General features: G+C 44.3%; 1 protein-coding gene across 10 annotated transcripts in view; it reads right to left on the bottom strand.

Annotated features, from left to right (window-relative positions):
• Positions 1-844: 844 nt before the first annotated feature.
• The window catches only part of LOC137638420 (uncharacterized), a 547,169-nt gene continuing 529,511 nt past the window's right edge, over positions 845-18,502 (bottom strand). For 6 of the 10 annotated variants that reach the window (XM_068370472.1, XM_068370474.1, XM_068370476.1 and 3 more), the window contains one exon: positions 848-1,867. In XM_068370472.1, the coding sequence (XP_068226573.1) occupies positions 1,572-1,867 (296 nt within the window). In that variant the 3' untranslated portion in view covers positions 848-1,571. Of the gene's footprint in view, positions 1,868-18,502 lie in introns of all 10 variants that reach the window. The other 4 variants (XM_068370478.1, XM_068370482.1, XM_068370479.1 and 1 more) reach the window with 3 other exon arrangements.

Genomic DNA, 18,502 nt, shown 5'->3' with positions numbered 1-18,502 from the left:
AATCTCCTATGGTCTTCAAACGCCACTATCTAAAGAACTTACAGGCCCTTAAATACCCAACGGTTGCAGCTGGGAGCCGTATCTCTCCCCAGTGATCTCTTGTTCTTCCTTTCATCCATCTCTTTTCTTCTCCCTCCTACCCGCCACTCGCACCACGACGCTGCTTCCTTGGTGGTTCGTTAGCCCTAGTTTATTACATATTAGGTTAAGATGATTGTAACTTTTAATGTGTTTGCCGTAAATTTAGTGTTGGGGTATTCTTAGCCATGTCAGTTTGGTTGCTTGTTGTGCTCTGATACTCGGAGGCTTCCTTGTTATCATGTTTGTTTAGCCTTACGCTCACTATGTCCTGTGGCTAGTTTATGATTTATGCTTACTTACCTTAATATAATATATGGTTTTCCTTACATGGTGTTTTTTCTCTCCCCTCATTACTAGTTATTATTGGGCTTGGAAGGCATTCTCTGGTACATTTTCACCTACCACAGGTCGACCCAGAAAGGGGATTTTGACAAAGGAAAAATCTATTTCTGGGGAGAGACCTGTGGCGCCCGGTGAAACCCTTCCCTATTCTTTTGCACGATCCCACCCTTTCCTTTCCAAGCCATCATGTCCAATACAGAAGGATGTTGTTCAGATGGCGCTCGCGTCGGGGCATGGGTGGCGTGGCTCTGGTAGCATAGCTGGTGCCTCTATATCGGCCCATCCCTTTGACGAAGGAATTAGCTAAATGGAAGACAGCCTGTGAATAGTGGTTTTCACGCGCCTTTGCTTTATACACGACACCCACAAGGTGCTCGCGCGAGGGTAGTAACCTCTGCATTCCATGCTTTTATCTTTCTCTGGTATAATTGGAAGGTTTTATCAGAAAAGGTATATTAGAAGGACCCCTTTTCACCGGGCGCCACAGGTCTCTCCCCAGAAATAGATTTTTCCTTCGTCAAAATCCCCTTATAGCTAGGAATATCAACATCACTATTTCCAATTATAAACAAATATATGTAAAACCTACAAAACATTCTCAAAATACATACACAGACCAAGATTTAAGGAATGTGCTTTATAGTCCTTGATGAAAATTTTGAGAATTTCTTTACATCCTGTTTAGGCCCTTAGTATCTGGCATTTGTACACAATTCTAAAATTCAACGTTGACAATACCGGCATAAAAAACAAATTCAGCCTATAGTATAATTATACTTTTCTTGCATTTAACCTAAACAGAATTGCAATGAATTTTTTTTTTTTTTCAACAGCTTCGGTCTCTCAATTATCTCCACGACACTTGGCTAAATTTGTGTGAGTAATCACAGCCTTATCAAAATAACTCGCCTAGACATAACTGGTAACACTGAACTTACAATAAATGTAATGCCCTTGGTGCACACAACTGAAATGAAATTATGTCCATTTCCTTGTATTGTTTGGTTTTGTCAACTGAATCTTAAGCCACACTATACAGATTTGTGAGTAATTAAGGCCAAACTGAAGATTTCCATTTCTTCCAGTGACTAGTTACTTTGCACTGATAGTGATTTAACAAAAACTTGATATCCCACTTCTCTCATTATCTACTTAATGACCTTCACTCGCTTCAAGAGGACATCAGTAAGTGATTTGAGAATTGCATTTCTCTCCTTTGCTACCTTTAATGAAGCTCTTTGAAGGGCTTTAACTTCTTCCATATGTTTGTTTTGAGATTCAACAAAAGAAAGGAACCATGAGGGTGGTTCATCATAAATACTAGTTCTTAATCTCTTTCGAGGCGCTGGAGATGCTCCTCTTATTTTGAAGGTGGACACTGCAGCTGGTGATGAACGTTTCCGCAAACCATAATTTGAAGTGGTAGACGAGTGATCTTCAATTTCTGCCATTAGGATAAATATACAAGGTAATTTATTACATAAGAAGTACTGTAAATGATAAGGAAAATGTTTTAAATTAAAAAAAAAAAACATATCAACTGTTGGGTATGTATTGAATGAAAACTAAAAACAACCTTTTTGATCTGTAGTACATGCAAACAAATGTCTTAATAAAGGCTATTTCTACATAGGGTTGAGTACCCCTTTACATAGATAACACTGTTTCCGTATGGGTTAAATGATCCCTTCAAGAAAAGGTATACCATCAACTTTCAGCCACTCTTACATGGTAAGAAAAGTCAGTCTAAGACTTGTGAATAAGTATTTTTTGGGCTCAGGCCATGAAGTCCTGATGGAAGGTTTCTTTAAGTAATTTCCTAAGGTATATTTGACTACAGTGATATTCCCAGAGAATTTACCTTAAGGTCTCCAGAATTCTAACTCCTGGCGTGAGTATCCCTAAAGTTTCCCTTTAGGGATATCGCATAATATCAGAGGACATATTCTTGACACGCCACACAGCAATCTTCACCCTGAATAGCGTTTACACTTCGAGGGGGAAAGTGGCAAAAAAAAAAGAAGGGGAGCCGTTAATAAGGTACCCTTCCTCCGTTACTATTTGAGTATCTAGATGGCGCCATCATCGCCGCCATGTTTATTCTGTAGCAATCTCGCTCGGTGATTTTCCCGGTTGCTCTCTCGTTATTGGATTATTTTGGATTTATCATGCAATCTCCAGCCTCTTCTGCCTCTGGAAAGTTGAGTATTTGATCTTTACATTGTATAAATGTTAGCTCTTGCCTCTTTGTGAAATTAAATCAAGTCAAATTAACTTATGGAAGAGCTGTTGCCTGAATCGGAGGCGTCATGGGTGCTGTCGTTCGTAACGCATGAGTTATTTAGTTAGCTAGAACGACTTTCCCGGAATAAATAGCATAAAATAATGTTAGCTATTTAGTCTTCATTGCTAGGAGTTATTTATATTATGCCGATAGTATTCATAATAGTTTCGGCGATTTAGGTAACCAAACCTTGCTTACGCTAGGCTTCCTAGCCTAGGCGTTTCAGTTTACTTTCATGCATGATATAATAGACATTCTTAGTGTTATAAAATTAAATGAAGCTATTCAGGTCATTTATACATGTAAGATATATTAATTGCATAATAATTTCCTCTTCTAAAGATAGTATACGAGAGAGTTTCGGTGATTTAGGCAGTCGATTCTCGCTGCCACTGGGCTACTAGCCTAGTGGCTTTAGTATACATTCATACATGTTCCCCCATTACCCTCGCGTATCGTTTAATCAATTCAGGCAGAGATAGATATCTCCTAGAATTATTATATAAAGCGATACTTGTCTCCAGTGGAGATTTAAGGGTAATCCCTCCTTCCCTCTGAGTTTAGCCTTAGGCTACAACCCTAGTCAGTCGTGCCTCGAGTTGTCATTCAGGCAGGACTAGGCTAGGGTTTTCTGTCCCTTCCCCGTAACTGCAGATGGCAGGTTTTAGATTTTGGTCAGAACCTCAGAGTAGATGGTCTTGTGCCGGCAGGGTGAATAGTCATTGCCCTGTCGGATTAAGCTGCCGGCATAGGAGGCTAGACCTTCCTAGACCACACCTGAAGGCCTTATATGATATTGCTACCTTCTCCCTGTGGTGTAGTTGACTAGTCCTGTGCTTGCAGACCCTAGGCTGAAAAATAGGCATTCTTCTGCTGCCTAGGATGGCGCCGGCACTGGAACTGTGTTTCTCTCTTGTTTGGGGGGGGGCGGCAAGATTGGCAGACCCTAGGATGGAGAATAGATATTCTCCTGCTGCCTAGGATGGCACCAATACTGGAATAGAGTTTCTTTAAGGTGTGGTAGGACTGGCAACCCTGCTGGCTCCTTCCACACTTCATACAGGACCCTTTCCCCCTTCCCACCTCTGTCCTTTAGTGATGGCCTAGCCATTGCAACTCTTTGGCCGTTGTCCTACAATCTCACCGCTTGCTGGCAGGTTGTAGGGCCGGCTTGGGCCTCTGCGTGTAGTGGGCTAGTTGCTCAGCTTTCCCTTATGGACGCAAGGCTCCGGGAGTGCTGTGCCGGCAGAGGTTCCCTTTACTGTAGAGTGTTCTTCAGTCCTCTCTTGGACTACCTTTCACAAACCTGTGGCCGGCAGAGACCGGCAATAGTTGTGGATGGATGGAAGCCTGAAAGATATACTCTCCCCTTCCATTTGAACCCTCATTCTGGAGGAAAGTAGTAAGGCAGAGCTCTTACATCATCCTTCACTCCTTGACTTCTCTCTCTCTATTGGCTAGTCCCGCCGGTTAGGTTCCTGCCAGGTACTAACCTAACCGGCAGCTGCCGGCCACTACCCTAGCCGGCAAAACTTTGGCTGGACTTGTGCGCTGGCAGCCACGAGCCGCCGGCACAACTGACTTGGCCGGCAAGGCCCGCTGGGTTCAGACTGCTGGCCACTATCCTAACCAACAAGACAACAGCTGGACTAGTGCGCCGACATCCGGTGACTTGCCGGCGGCCAGCAACCCGCTGACAACTAGCGGGCTGTCGGCAACCATCGCAGCCGGCTGAACTATGCCCCAGGTGCTAGCCTTACCGGCAATATGCTGGCTAGATCTGCAGTATATGACTATACAGTAGCCAGTATATTTGCAGTATGGATCATACAGCAAACAGAAAACTATAGTATAAAATATACAGTAGTTAAATTTTCCAACAGACTCTGTGTCCATGCGCAGTCTATTGTTGAGACCATACTATATAAGGAAAGAAATTTTCTTTCTATACACTGATAGATGATCAGTTACAAATGACCCTCAATCTTAAACCTTTTGGAAGCTGGTATTAAGCTACACCTATCAATCCTTACAGGGTAGAACTCTTCTAATGGGCTTCCTAAATAGGATAATCCTAGGCTCTAATTTTGAGGGAGGTCACAGCAATTGGCCGGGCAGGAAACACATGCATGTGTCTTTGCAATAAAATGCAAAAATATTATTACTGTATTAATATTTTTCTGGGCTCCGACCCGTGCCGCCCAGTGAAATGCTCCTTTTACATCATTTCTAAGGTAAAACTGCAGTTTTTACCTTAGAAATGATGTAAAAGGAGCATTTCACTGGGCGGCACGGGTCTCTCGCCCAGAAATAGATTTTTCCTACGTCAAAATCCCTTATATAGTTTGTCAAGTGAGATGAACTACCGTATACTCATTTTGTTTTCCTCTCTTTACAGGAAGACCACCCTAAGTGCCGCAGCGTCTTCTGCAATGTCCGGAGCAAGGACTTCTGCAGCCATGAGGAGTGCAGGGAGTACTTCCGCTGTTCCATCACCAAGGGACCTCTTAAGTATTGGGACCCCCAGGTATGTAACGTTTGCAAAGCCTTGGTTACTGAGGCCTTTGAAGACCCCAAGACAACGGAGTCAAGGGATGCAGCATGGAGTACGCTGCGTGGATGGGTCCGTGGCCTTCCGAATGAACGGATGCGGGCCTATCTTTTCCCTAAGGCATCTGCGGATGCCATCATACCACAGCCTCACCCTGAGATCCCTTGCGTCCAGATTTCCGTAGATACGGATGTCTCGGATGCGATGAAGGACATTCATCTAGATGAGAGGATGTCTGAGGTGTCAGAAGACACTGAAAAGGACCTTCTTGCAGGAGGTCAGGAAGAGGAGTCTACATTGGCTCCTAATACCGAAGAGGATGAAGTCGAATCGGTTTCCGTTTCGTCGGTTCCAGCCCCAGAACCAGTGCCCTCTACGTCCTCTGCTCCTCCATCTGATGAGATGGGGAAGACTGTCTACCCTCATGTCAATGATGGAGAGGTTTCAGAAGTAGAGTGAAGAAAGGGAAGCTGCATTGAGGAAGGAAATACATCAGCTTGCAGCATCCCGTGGGTCTCACAAGAGACTCAACATGAAGGACCTTCCTTCATGTTCTGACGTGAACCTGTGGAGGCATGCAGAGTACATACCTACAACAAACGGGAAAATATTTATTTCAGAAAAGCTGGGATCCATCCTCATCGAAGATGTTGACTATTGGCCTAGCTTTGAGTCTTATCCAGACTGCTTCGTTCGTCTGAAGGCGGAACCTGTGTCGAAGGAGGAGACAGAGCCGAAAGAGGTCATAGTGCTTGTCCATGCAAAAGCTCAGGCTTTATTGGCTAGCAGTCTGAAGGACAAGGGCTTCACTAACTCTAAGGTTCCAGCCCTGAGTAAGAAACACCCTTCCTTTCTTGTTCCAGCTACTCGGGCCTTTCCCTTTATGGAAAAAGGGTTCAAGGCTGTAATGAAGGCAGTAGAAGCAGGGAAACCTTGTCCTACACTTGAGTAGTGTAGACCCTTATCCCTAGCTTTGCCTACAGACCATAAGGACTGGAAGGAAATACATCTTACCTTCTCAGTCGGGAAGTTGGAGGCGGATATTGCTGGACACCAGTTCAGTGAGAACCTGCCTAAGTTGTATGATTTTCTCTTGCGCAGAGAGCAAGAGAAGAAAGAAAAGCTTGCTGCATCTCTATCCCTCCAGACAACCTTGGAGGCAATGGCAAGCGACCATAAAAACCCAGATATGTTTATGGTCGTGGCCAAGACACACTTGGAAACACTAACCAAGGACCTGTATGGCTTCGTTAGGGCCAGAAGGGCTTGTCAGGAGTTTGTGTTCGCTTCGGCTGCGGTGAGGCACGAACCCAGGAAGTTGATATCTTCCAATACCTGGGGAAAGGACCTCTTCCCAAGTGAAGTGGTCAAGGAAATAGTCGACAAGGCTGCCATGGAGAATAGGAATCTTCTCCAGAAGTGGGGCATGTCTTCAAAAAGGAAGTCTTCCCGGGATGAGGGTCCCCAACCAAAAAGGAAGACAAAGAGGCCAAGGTTGCCCTCTCGCCCCACCAGACAACAACAACAACAACAACTTCCGATGACCGCGGTGCCCCAGATGGTGGCACAACCCCAACCCACCTACCAGATGATACCCCAGCAGGTGGTGACCCAGTCACCAACCTTTACTCCCACTTATGAGAGACAGACCACTACCTTTCGCCCTCAAGGTAGAGGGTCATATAGAGGTTCCTCTAGACACACCTCAAGAGGAAGTGGAAGTAGGGGAAGGCGCAGTCAAGGAGGCAAGTCCTCCGGTCAACCAAAGCAATGAGATGCTTCCGGCAGGAGGAAGACTCCACTCATTTCGGGATCGCTGGACCTTCGATCCCTGGGCCCACAGCCTGATCAAGAACGGACTAGGTTGAAGATGGAAGATAGCTCCACTATCATTTCCTCAATTCTTCCAACACTCCATTCCCATTCTGGAAGAATATACCCAAGAACTCTTGAGCAAAAAGGTAATAAGAAGGGCAAAGTCCATCAAATTCCAAGGAAGGCTGTTTTGAGTTCCCAAGAAGGACTCAGACAAACTCAGAGTCATTCTGGACTTGTCGCCACTCAACAAGTTCGTAAACTACAACAGGATGTTCAACAAGTTCATAGTAAACTACAAGTTCAGGATGTTGACCCTTCAACACATAAGGACCCTGCTACCCAAAAGGGCATACACAGTCTCTTCTACCTAGGATTCAGGCTACAGAAGAAGTATGTCTTCAGAGCCATGCCCTTCGGGCTAAACATAGCCCCAAGGATCTTCATAAAGCTTGCAGATGTAGTCACTCAACAACTACGCCTAGAAGGTGTCCAGGTGGTAGCCTACCTGGATGATTGGCTGGTGTGGGCCGCATCCGAGACGGAATGCATGCAAGCATCCAAGAAAGTGATCCAGTTCCTGGAACATCTGGGATTCAAGATCAACGTCAAAATGTCTCGACTATCTCCAGCTCAGGAGTTTCAATGGCCTGGAATACATAGGAACTCACAATCACACTGCCTCTCCATTCCATCAAAGAAGAGGAGAGAGATAGTGGGATCTGTCAAGAGACTTCTGAAATCCGGCTGGATATCAAGACGCCAACAGGAGAGAGGGCTGGGCTCCCTTCAGTTCGCATCAGTGACAGACCCGGTACTAAGAGCACAATTAAAGGATGCATCAGGAGTCTGGAGAAGATACGCATCAAACGCTCAAAGAGATCTAAGACGACCATTACGGACTCCACTACGATCACTTCTCAGGCCATGGTCGAAAGCCAAGAACCTGAAGAAATTGGTAACTTTGCAACCACCTCCACCTTCAGTCATCATCCACACAGACGCATCAAAGGAAGGATGGGGAGGTCACTCTCACCAACGGAAAATCCAAGGGATTTGGTCCGCTTTATTCAAGACCTTCCACATCAACATTCTGGAGGCCAAGGCAGTACTTCTCACGCTGAAGAAATTGTCCCCTCGCTGTTCAGTCCACATAAGACTGATTTTAGACAGCGAGGTGATAATGAGATGTTTGAATCGTCAAGGTTCGAGATCACCCCAAATCAACCATGTGATGTTGGCCATCTTCCACTTGGCGGAAAAGAAGAGATGGCACTTATCAGCAGTTCACCTTCAAGGTTTCCGCAATGTGACAGCGGACGCTCTATCCAGGCTCACGCCGATAGAGTCAGAATGGTCCCTAGACGCAGGATCATTCTCCTTCATCTTACGTCAAGTCCCAGAATTGCAGATCGACCTCTTCGCGACAAACGACAACAAGAAGCTACCTCATTATGTGGCCCCATACGAGGACCCTCTAGCGGAAGCAGTAGACGCCATGTCCCTCGACTGGAACAGATGGACTAGGATTTACCTGTTCCCTCCAACCAACCTTCTGTTGAAGGTCCTCAACAAGCTGAGATCCTTTCAGGGAACAGCAGCTCTAGTGGCTCCCAAGTGGCCGATGAGCAACTGGTTCCCTCTAGTAATGGAATTGCAACTGAGGCTGGTCCCATTGAAGGACCCAGTTCTGACTCAACAAGTACAGAAGTCGATTGTCTTCGCTTCATCATGGAAAACCCAAAACCTTCATCTCATGATTTTCTCTCATTAGCAGTTAAGAAAAGGTTTGGGATTTCGAGAGACAGTATAGACATTTTAGAATATAAGTCTAAATCTACCAGAAGACAATATGAATTGTCTTGGAAGAAATGGGTTGCTTTTGTCAAGGCAAAGAAACCAAAAGCCGTTTATCCTTTTTTATTCACCTTCATGAACAAGGTTTAGCAGCCAACACAATAACAACGTGTAAATCTGCCTTGGCTAGACCTTTGCTGTACGCCTTCCAAGTTGACTTTTCCAACGAAATCTTTAACAAGATCCCTAAGGCTTGTGCTAGACTTAGACCTGCAGCTCCTCCGAGGCCCATCTCATGGTCCTTGGATAAGGTTCTTCACTTTGCATCAACAGTGAACAATGAGGACTGCTCTCTGAAAGATTTGACTCAAAGAGTTATATTCTTGTTTGCTCTAGCCTCGGGGGGCCAGAGTGAGTGAAATAGTGGCCCTTTCTCAGGATGAAGGCCATATTCAGTTCACAGAAGGGGAAGAACTGAATCTTTTTCTTGACCCAACATTTCTCGCCAAGAATGAGCTACCTACCAAAAGGTGGGGTCCCTGGAGAATCTGCCCTCTGAAGGCTATGGCTCTGGAAAGGGAAAGAAAATCCTAGCCTAACCTCACTTGAGTACATTCAAGGTAAGGAGGGCTAGGATGTAGCCTAGGCTGCCTCAGAGGGAGGAGAGATTACTTTAGGCAAAGGTAACTGGGGAGGTATGAAAGTATACAAAAGCCCCTAAGCCATAGGTTAGGGGCGAAGGAATTGACTACCAAGATCATTAAAACCACTTGTATACTTTCTAGAAGGAGAAAAACCCATGTGCAATCACTGAATCTTATATGTAAAAATGCCTAATATCTTCATTTAATAAAATAACACCAGGAACACTTATTATATCATGCATGAAAGTAAACTAAAATGCCTAGGCTAGCGAGCCTAGGGGACTGAGCTAGCAACTCTAGCGACATAAATTCGGCTACCTACACTCGCCGAAATTAAAGAATACTATCAGCATAATATAACTAATTCCTAGCAATAAAGACTAAATAACTAATACTGATAATTAGTTAAGAAACCGGGATAGTTGTTTTGGCTGACTAAATAAAGCATGCGAAGTGAACAACAGCATCAGGGACGCCTCCGGTTAGGCAACAGCTTCGCCACAAAACACGGTATTTAAAGATAAAAAGGCGTTACTTTACGGCTGGAGCTAATTTATACAATATAAGAACATGGTACTCAACTTTCCAGAGGCAGAAGAAGCTGAAGATTGCGACATGCTGGCAGTAAATAGCGAACAACAGGGAAAAACCACCTGGTCATAGACGCTAATAGAGAAGGAATGGAGGACGCGGGCGGTTATGACGTCAGCCAAGATGGCATCATTTATGACGTCATCCGAGTACCATAACAGTAACGGAGGAGAAGAACTTTGTAACGGCTCCTCCCATATCTTGCCACCAACTTCCTCTTCGAAGCGTAAACGCTATGTGGGGTGCAGATAGCTATGTGGCATGTCAAGTATATGTCCCCTGTTATTATACGATATCCTAAAGGGAAACCTTAGGGGTACTCGCGCCAGAAGTTAGAATTCTGTGAAACCTTTAGTTTAATTCTCTGGGAATATCTACTGTAGTCATATATACCCTTAGGAAGCTACTGAAGGAACCTTCCATCAGGAAAACATGGCCTGAGCCCAAACCCAAAAAGACCAATAACATTTCTGGGTAGCTTAGAGATAAACTTAATTCTAGTTTCAGAGTAATAGGTCAGGTCTAGACTAACCTGTTTCACTCCTAACCTAAATGCTCAGGTAGTAACTATGGGGTCATCTAAAACATTCAATAAAGGCTAGCATTTCATTTTGTTGGCTTTTGCATTGACTAAATGCATAAGGGAATTACAAGCAGTGTCAATCGAGGTAGGTTTTCGGGAACACAATCTAAACTTGTCGCCTCTACCTTCCCTCATATCCAAAATGATTTTAGCTCTGAGAGTCTGCTTCAATTTCTGCACATCCCTTCACTAACACTGGATGAAGAGAGTTCAGTGATAAATAATTTTTTGTTCAGTAAGAGCCATACAGTTGTATTTGGACAAGCCAAGGTAATAGAGGTAGTATCTCTAATTAATTCTGTTGGCTGACAGTCCACAATCGTCCACTAACTAAAAAATGGATTTTGAGCGAAGCGAAAAATCTATTTTTGGGCTCAAGCCATGTCGTCCTGATGGAAGGTTCCTAAGAGCAGCTTCCTAAGGGATATTTGACTACAGAGATATTCCCAGAGAATTTACCTTTAGGTCTCCAGAATTATAACACCTGGCACGAATATCCTAAAATTTCTCTCAAGGATATCACATAATTTCAGGGGACGTATTCTTGACATGCCACATAGTAATCTGTACCCCGAATAGCGTTTACGCTTCGAAGGGGAAAGTGGCAGAATTAGACAGGGAGCCGTAACAAGATTACTCTAGTTCCTATACTACTATTAAGTATCACAACAGCGCCATATCCAAGATGGTGGACATTCCTTGTAGCATTGAGCATGATGCTACAGATACAGTAGTTCAGAAGGAATACTGTGAAGATCTTTTCTTTAGAAAAGAAGGGTGGGTCCATCAGGACGACATGGCCATCTCACCCAAAAATAGATTTCCGTTTTGGGCTCAAGCCATGTCGTCCTGATGGAAGCATACCAGAGAATTAATGTATCTGTGGATTTTCATCAGTGCCTTAACCTTGGGACAGTATTTCAATGGTCATTTGAACCATTTGAGACAAATGACATTACCGTTATCCGTCATCATCACTAATCATAAACGATGTTAGTGCTTCCTGGTCCCTACAGGGAAGAGTCATTCTAGACGGTAGAAAAGGGGCCTCAAGGTTAGCATATATTGTATAAACAAACATAAGTACACACTGAATATACAAAAAGTTTCATAGTTTGTATATATTGCCGAACCAATATCAGTGTCCATTATATCCATTGTTTGCAAGCATACAATTATATGAAGTTTACTTACATCAGTAAGTCAAAGAACTCTGGTATCTTAGACATGCAATTGTCGGGCGAATTAGGACGCAATTACATTCTAAACGACATTTATTTAGAATAAATGACTAAATGAATTAACAAGTAAAACGAATGTAGCATGATAACGGAATTATACATGCAACTTATACAGAAATTATTTTTCCCTTTTTGAAAGGGAAGAAATGATGAGTGCCACTCTTAGACTCAAGAAAAGTTTATAAAAAAATTTCTCTTCATAATTTCTGTACCTGTTATATTCTATCAACACTGTGTACAACGTACAAACGGCACTAGTGCTATCTGTATAATTCCACACCTGAGATTTTGAACAGAGTTAGTGCCACCATGGTAACACTCATTCAAAAGGTGGTCACACTAAAAGTGATGACCCCTTCTCCCTTTAATTGACAGTCCAAATCAATTAACTGTTCATCGCAGAATTAGACAACAGGTTTTAATACACTACCTGCCGCCACCAAATAGTGCTTCAATTCATGGACCCGCTTAGCATAGTGTTTGTAGAACACTCTGGATGATTTCCATTCAGTATATGAGCGAAGCCGCTCAAAGTCCATATACTGAAAAAAGTTCAGTGATGAAGCAATTTTTCTCGGATCATGACCTGCGGGAGTACTGTCAGGATCTGCTCTGCGAATAAAGTAGGTGAGCTTCGCCCTCAGTTGTTTTAGGGGATAAGTTTGATCCTGAGGTTTCTTCTTTAAATAGCTGTCCTCCCCTGAAGTCTGAAGTTCTATGAAGAGAGACCTTTAGATACTCTACAGGACATAGAGAGACATCTTCCTTCAGAGGGTAGATTCTCCAGGGACCCCACCTCTTAGTGGGTAGCTCGTTCATAGCGAGAAAGGTTGGATCAGGAAAGAGATTCAGTTCTCCTGCTTCTGTGAACTGAATGTGGCCCTCATCTCTAGATAGGGCCACTTTTTCACTAACTCTAGCCCCAGAGGCTATAGTGAACAGAAAAATAACCTTTTGTGTTAGATCCTTGAGGGAACAATCTTCATTGTTCACAGATGAGGCATAATGTAGGACCTTGTCCGAAGACCATGAGATGGGCTTTGGTGGTGGTGCAGGCCTAAGCCTTGCACATGCCTTCGGAATTTTATTAAAGATTTCATTCGCCAGATCCACTTGAAAGGCATATAGAAGAGGTCTAGTCAAGGCTGACTTGCACGTCATTGAATATTGGGGAAAAGACACATGCTCTGATGGAGTGGTGAAGCTCATTGTTAGAGCTGAGAATGCAGTTGTGATACCTCCTAGGACAGAATTATTTATATGCTGCTCAGCTGATGGGATGGTTCCAGATGAGCAGTATCTGTTGTGTCCCTGATGCCCTGAGGGTTCTCCGGTTGCCCCCCCCCCCCCCCTCATTGCTGCATCCAAGGTTCAATCAAGAAGAAAATGTATGTGAGAGTTGCAAATGTAACGGATAAACACGAAACTGTGCAGAGTGGAGAGGAGATCGGGGAACTAGAGCCCAATGTGGTAGGATACGATGGCAACCATAGCCTTTCAAGTTCAATTGAGGGGAAAAGGGGAAATTTCATAGTTGGAGAGTCGCTTACTTTTGAGCAGAAAGAGGAAATGGACAAGGTACTTCATGAGTTCAAGAATGTTTTCTATAATGGAGGCCCACTGCCGCTGGTACAGGTAGGGGTGGAACACACAATCAGAGTTAACCCAGTTTCAGCACCAATAGCAAATAGACCGCGGCGTTTGTCACCTGCATTGGAGGCAGAAGTCAAGAAGGAGCTAAGCAAACTTCAGGATATGGGTATAATAAAGAAATCATGTAGCCCTTAGGCAGCTCCTATTGTTTGCGCTCGTCGAGCTGATGGAAGCCTTCGGTTGGCTATTGATTATAGGGGAGTAAATAGCGTGTCCCAGCCAGCAACATTGCATCCAATTCCTGTCGTCGAGGATCTTCTTGTTAGAATTGGTCAGGCAAAATACTTTTCAGTGCTTGATGCAAAGTCTGAATACCATCAGATGCCTCTTCGTAGGGAGGATTGTGAGGTCTCAGCCTTTGTAGTCCTATGGAGGCAGTTTGAATGGCATGGTAGAACTCCTTTTGGTCTGAAAGGGGCAGGTTATACGTTTCAACGGATGATGGCTACAATACTCAGTGATTGCAACTATACAGATGCATTGTGTTATCTCAACGACATACTGGTTTGTGGTTCAACATTGAAAGAACACATAGCAAGGCTCAGAAATGTGTTGAGCAGGATTCGTGATGCTGGGCTTGCGCTAGCCCTGAATAAGTGAGTGTAAATTTGGGGTGCGTGAAGTGGAGTATCTGGGTTCTGTGGTTGGTGATGGCATGCTTCGCATTAGTGAACAAAGAGTTCATCAACTGAGGGATCTTCCTAGGCCTTTGACTGTCAGGCAGTTGCATCAGGCCATTGGGGCATTTTCTTATGTGCAAAAATGGATTCCAGGGATGTCACAGACTGCTAAGCCCCTGTATGAGCCTTTGGAAAAAAAAACCCACACCAGAAATTGCATTGGTCGGTCGAGATGGTTGAGGCCTTTGAGAGGCTTAAAAACCAGGTAGCAAATGCCGTGGCACTCCATCTTCCTGACTATAGTAAACAGTTTGTTTTGATTACTGATGCAAGTGATGTTGAAGCAGGAGCAATGTTAGCCAACAAGTCAGCATCCAAGGAACTGTTACCAATTGCCTTTTACCACCATACATTCTCCAAATCCGAGCAGAGGTATTCAACGACAGAAAAGGAATTACTGGCGGTTATCCTGGCAATAAAGAGATTTCGGATACACCTCTCCTCTGCACCGTTTGATCTGATAACGGACCATCAGGCATTAAGATGGCTAAACACCCTGGATATTAGAGAAGAGAGAGGGCGTCGAGGGAGATGGATTGAAACAATTCAGCAGTTTGACATAAATCCAATTCATAAAAGTGGTCGCAGTGCTGTGATGTCCATGGCTGATTATCTGTCAAGAGTTGGTGCTGATGGAAATCTGGTATCGCATATTGCAAGTATAGCAGTAGGATCTTCTCAGCAGTAGGCCACAGTATTTGTGGATCCCAATGAAATGTTAGAAAAACAGCATTGCAATGAAGGGATCAGGGAAGTAGTGAACTTTATGAAAAATACGAGTTCACCGGGGTGTGTGTCAGAGGAGAATGAGCTTGCCAAATATGGTAACCATTTGGGTATTACTAAAAATGGAATTCTGTGTTATATAGATTATAAAGGAAGACGCTCACAAGAACATCCCTATGGCGTGAAAGAAGAGTGGCTACCTGTAATACCTAAAGATATAAGACTCTATGCACTTCAAATGATTCATGACAGTCCAATGAGTGGTCACATGGGTCATGATCGAACATGGGAAAGAGCTCGGAAGAGTTTCTGGTGGCCTCGCATAAAGGCAGATGTCCATGCTTATGTCAGTAAATGTGAAGCATGTGGAGTAACAAAAGATCGAAGCATCCAGGGAAGGCCCCTTTTCAGAACCGCGAGCTCCCGGAATACATGAACGAACAGGTGCAAGTTGATTTCATGGGTCCGTTTCCCATTTCATCATCACATCCATATCGTTATATCCTTCAAATGCAGGACATTTTGACTCGCTATGTTGTTTTGGTACCTCTAGAGGATTGTTCAGCAAAAACAGCAGTGGATACTCTAGTTGAAAGATGGATTTGCATGTTTGGGGTGCCCCGTGTCATAACGTCGGACAGAGGATCACATTTTACGGCTGATATCTTCAAGGCAATGTGTAACATGTTTGGAATTAAGCAGGATTTTGGTTCTCCTTACCATCCAATAAGTCAGGCCCAGGTAGAACGTCAAAATCAATTATTAGACAACGTTCGTTGCATGTGCCACAATAATATGGATCTTTGATCTGAAATGATACCCAGGGTACAGTTCTCTCATAATACAGCTGTAAATACTACGACTACATTTACTCCACATGAGCTCGTCTATGGGACTCCGGCTCGACGTCCAGAGGAGATTCTAAAAAAGGAAACTTGCAAAGATGAGGATTATCTACCGGGCTCTTTGGGTAATGCAGCAATTGCAGAAAGATTTGTGAGAGAGAAAGTAGATAAAATTGAGAAAACTATTAAGGTCGCACAGAACAAGACTGCAATGGCACAACAGATTAGGAATAACCAGCGGAAGTCTTACGGCAAAGCTTTCAAATTTGGAGATTTGGTTCGATTGAAGTTATCGATAGCGGAGAGACGCCGTTGTGGAGGTGGTAAACTTGCACCATATCTTTCAAAGAAATATAGAGTTATAGAAATACTTCGTGGTGGCTGGACGTATAAATTAACCCTAGCAGGGACGATAACAGATGAAGTAAAAATAAGGCATTTTGACGAACTGGAGAAGCCCCCTGTAAGCAAATATTCTTGGGGAACCGCATTGGCTGATCTTTCAGATGAAGAAGTCATCAGAATAGAGTCAGGGATTGGAAGTAATTCAGAAGGAATACGTCGGTCTACTCGGGAGCGCCATCCCCCAAGTTGTTTGCAGGTGGATCCCAGTAAAATATCCTATGAATCGGAAGAGGAGGAATTCTGGGATGAATGTCCTAACAGCGAAAATGAGTTAGAAGACGATCAGAATTGCTTACAGCAAAGATAATACAGTGATACCTCTGGATACGAAAGTTTCTGCTTACGAAAAATTCAGGATGCGAAAAGTGATTCGAAGATTTTTATGCCCCAGGATACGGATAAAATTTCAGGATACGAAAACCTTACGAGATCCCAACTCTTCGCCGAGAGTAATTTTAAAAAGCGCGAGCCGCCTGACTTTGAACTTGGGTTGACTCACTTACAGCCTCCCGCTCACCCATTGGTTATCTCCCTACTCAGACGCTAGCTGACGCCATAAGATCCTGCTTTCCTATTGGTCGGCAACTATCCCAGCTTGCCTACGCACGGGCGTTCATCTCTCTCTCTCTCTTTTCGTTACGACTGCGGTATCGTTAACAGACATTGTGTGCTTTCGCTTGTTTGACTTAGTGTTAATATACAGTACATTTGTACGCCACGTGTTATCGTTAATAAACATTCGTTACTGTGCACTGTACTGTATTAGTGTTTACTATACATAGACTATATATAACGTTACGTAGTGTATTATATTACGTATTACTGTAGCCATGGGTCCCAAGAATGTTGCCGAAGGAAAGAAGAAGAAGACGATGCTCTCGATGGAGACGAAACTTGAAATTGTTAAAAAGTACGAGTCTGGCATGCGTTTAAGTGCGATCACCAAGGAGTATGGCCGGAATCCGTCTACGATAGGCGCCATCCTGAAGCAGAAGGCGGCCATCAAAGCAGCAACACCTTCTAAGGGCGTCACTATTTTCTCCAACAAGAGAACGCACGTGCATGACGAGATGGAGAGGCTGCTTCTTGTGTGGATCAAGGACAAAGAGATCTCAGGAGACACCATCACTGAGACTACAATTTGCCAGAAGGCCTCCGCCATTTTCAGTGATCTCGTGCGTGCTCAGGCCGATAAAGGAGCAGGAGAAGGAACATCCCAGCAGGAACCCCCAGAGTTCAAGGCTTCTCGTGGGTGGTTCGAGAAGTTCAAGAAAAGGACTGGCATCCATTCAGTGGTACGGCATGGGGAGGCAGCCAGCTCGGACACGAAGGCTGCCGAAGCCTTTGTTAAAACGTTCGACGAGTTGACTCTGCAGGAAGGCTACAGTTCGCAGCAAGTTTTCAATTGCGACGAAACTGGGCTTTTCTGGAAGAAAATGCCTCGTCGGACGTTCATCACGGCGGAGGAGAAGAGGCTACCCGGACATAAGCCTATGAAGGACAGGCTTACCCTTGCTTTTTGTGCAAACGCCAGTGGGGACTGCAAGATGAAGCCCCTGCTGGTGTACCATTCAGAAAATCCCCGAGCCTTCAAAGCCCACAAAGTCATCAAGGAGAACCTTCCCGTGATGTGGAAGGCGAATGCAAAAGCCTGGGTAACGAGGCAACTGTTCATTGATTGGGTGAATGTCTGCTTCGGTCCGACTGTCCGAAAATATTTGGAAGAAAAGTGCCTCCCTATGAAATGTGTGCTGGTGTTGGACAATGCTCCAGCTCACCCTCCTGGCCTCGAGGAATATCTTCTGGCCGAGTATTCCTTCATAAAGGTCCTGTATCTACCGCCTAACACCACCCCTCTCCTCCAGCCCATGGACCAGCAAGTTATTTCAAATTTTAAAAAATTGTACACGAAGCATCTCTTCCAGAGATGTTTCCAAGTCACAGAGAGTACAAACCTCACTCTGCGTGAATTTTGGAAAGATCACTTCAACATCGTGATATGCCTCAAACTCATCGATCTCGCTTGGCAGGAAGTTTCGAGGCGTACCCTAAACTCATCTTGGAGGAAGCTGTGGCCTGATGCTGTCTCTGCACGAGACTTCGAGGGGTTCGGGAAGCCTGGAGGAGAAGCCGAGATCGTTGATGATCCTGAACCAATTCAGCAGTCTGAGGTGGCTGACATCGTACATCTTGGTACGTCCATGGGGCTGGAAGTTAGCGCGGAAGATATCGATGAACTTATCGAGGAGCACCACGAGGATTTG

The sequence above is a fragment of the Palaemon carinicauda genome, chromosome 3 (assembly GCF_036898095.1).
Source record: "Palaemon carinicauda isolate YSFRI2023 chromosome 3, ASM3689809v2, whole genome shotgun sequence".
NCBI lineage: Eukaryota > Metazoa > Arthropoda > Malacostraca > Decapoda > Palaemonidae > Palaemon > Palaemon carinicauda.
This window is presented reverse-complemented; position numbering and strand designations above follow the sequence as displayed.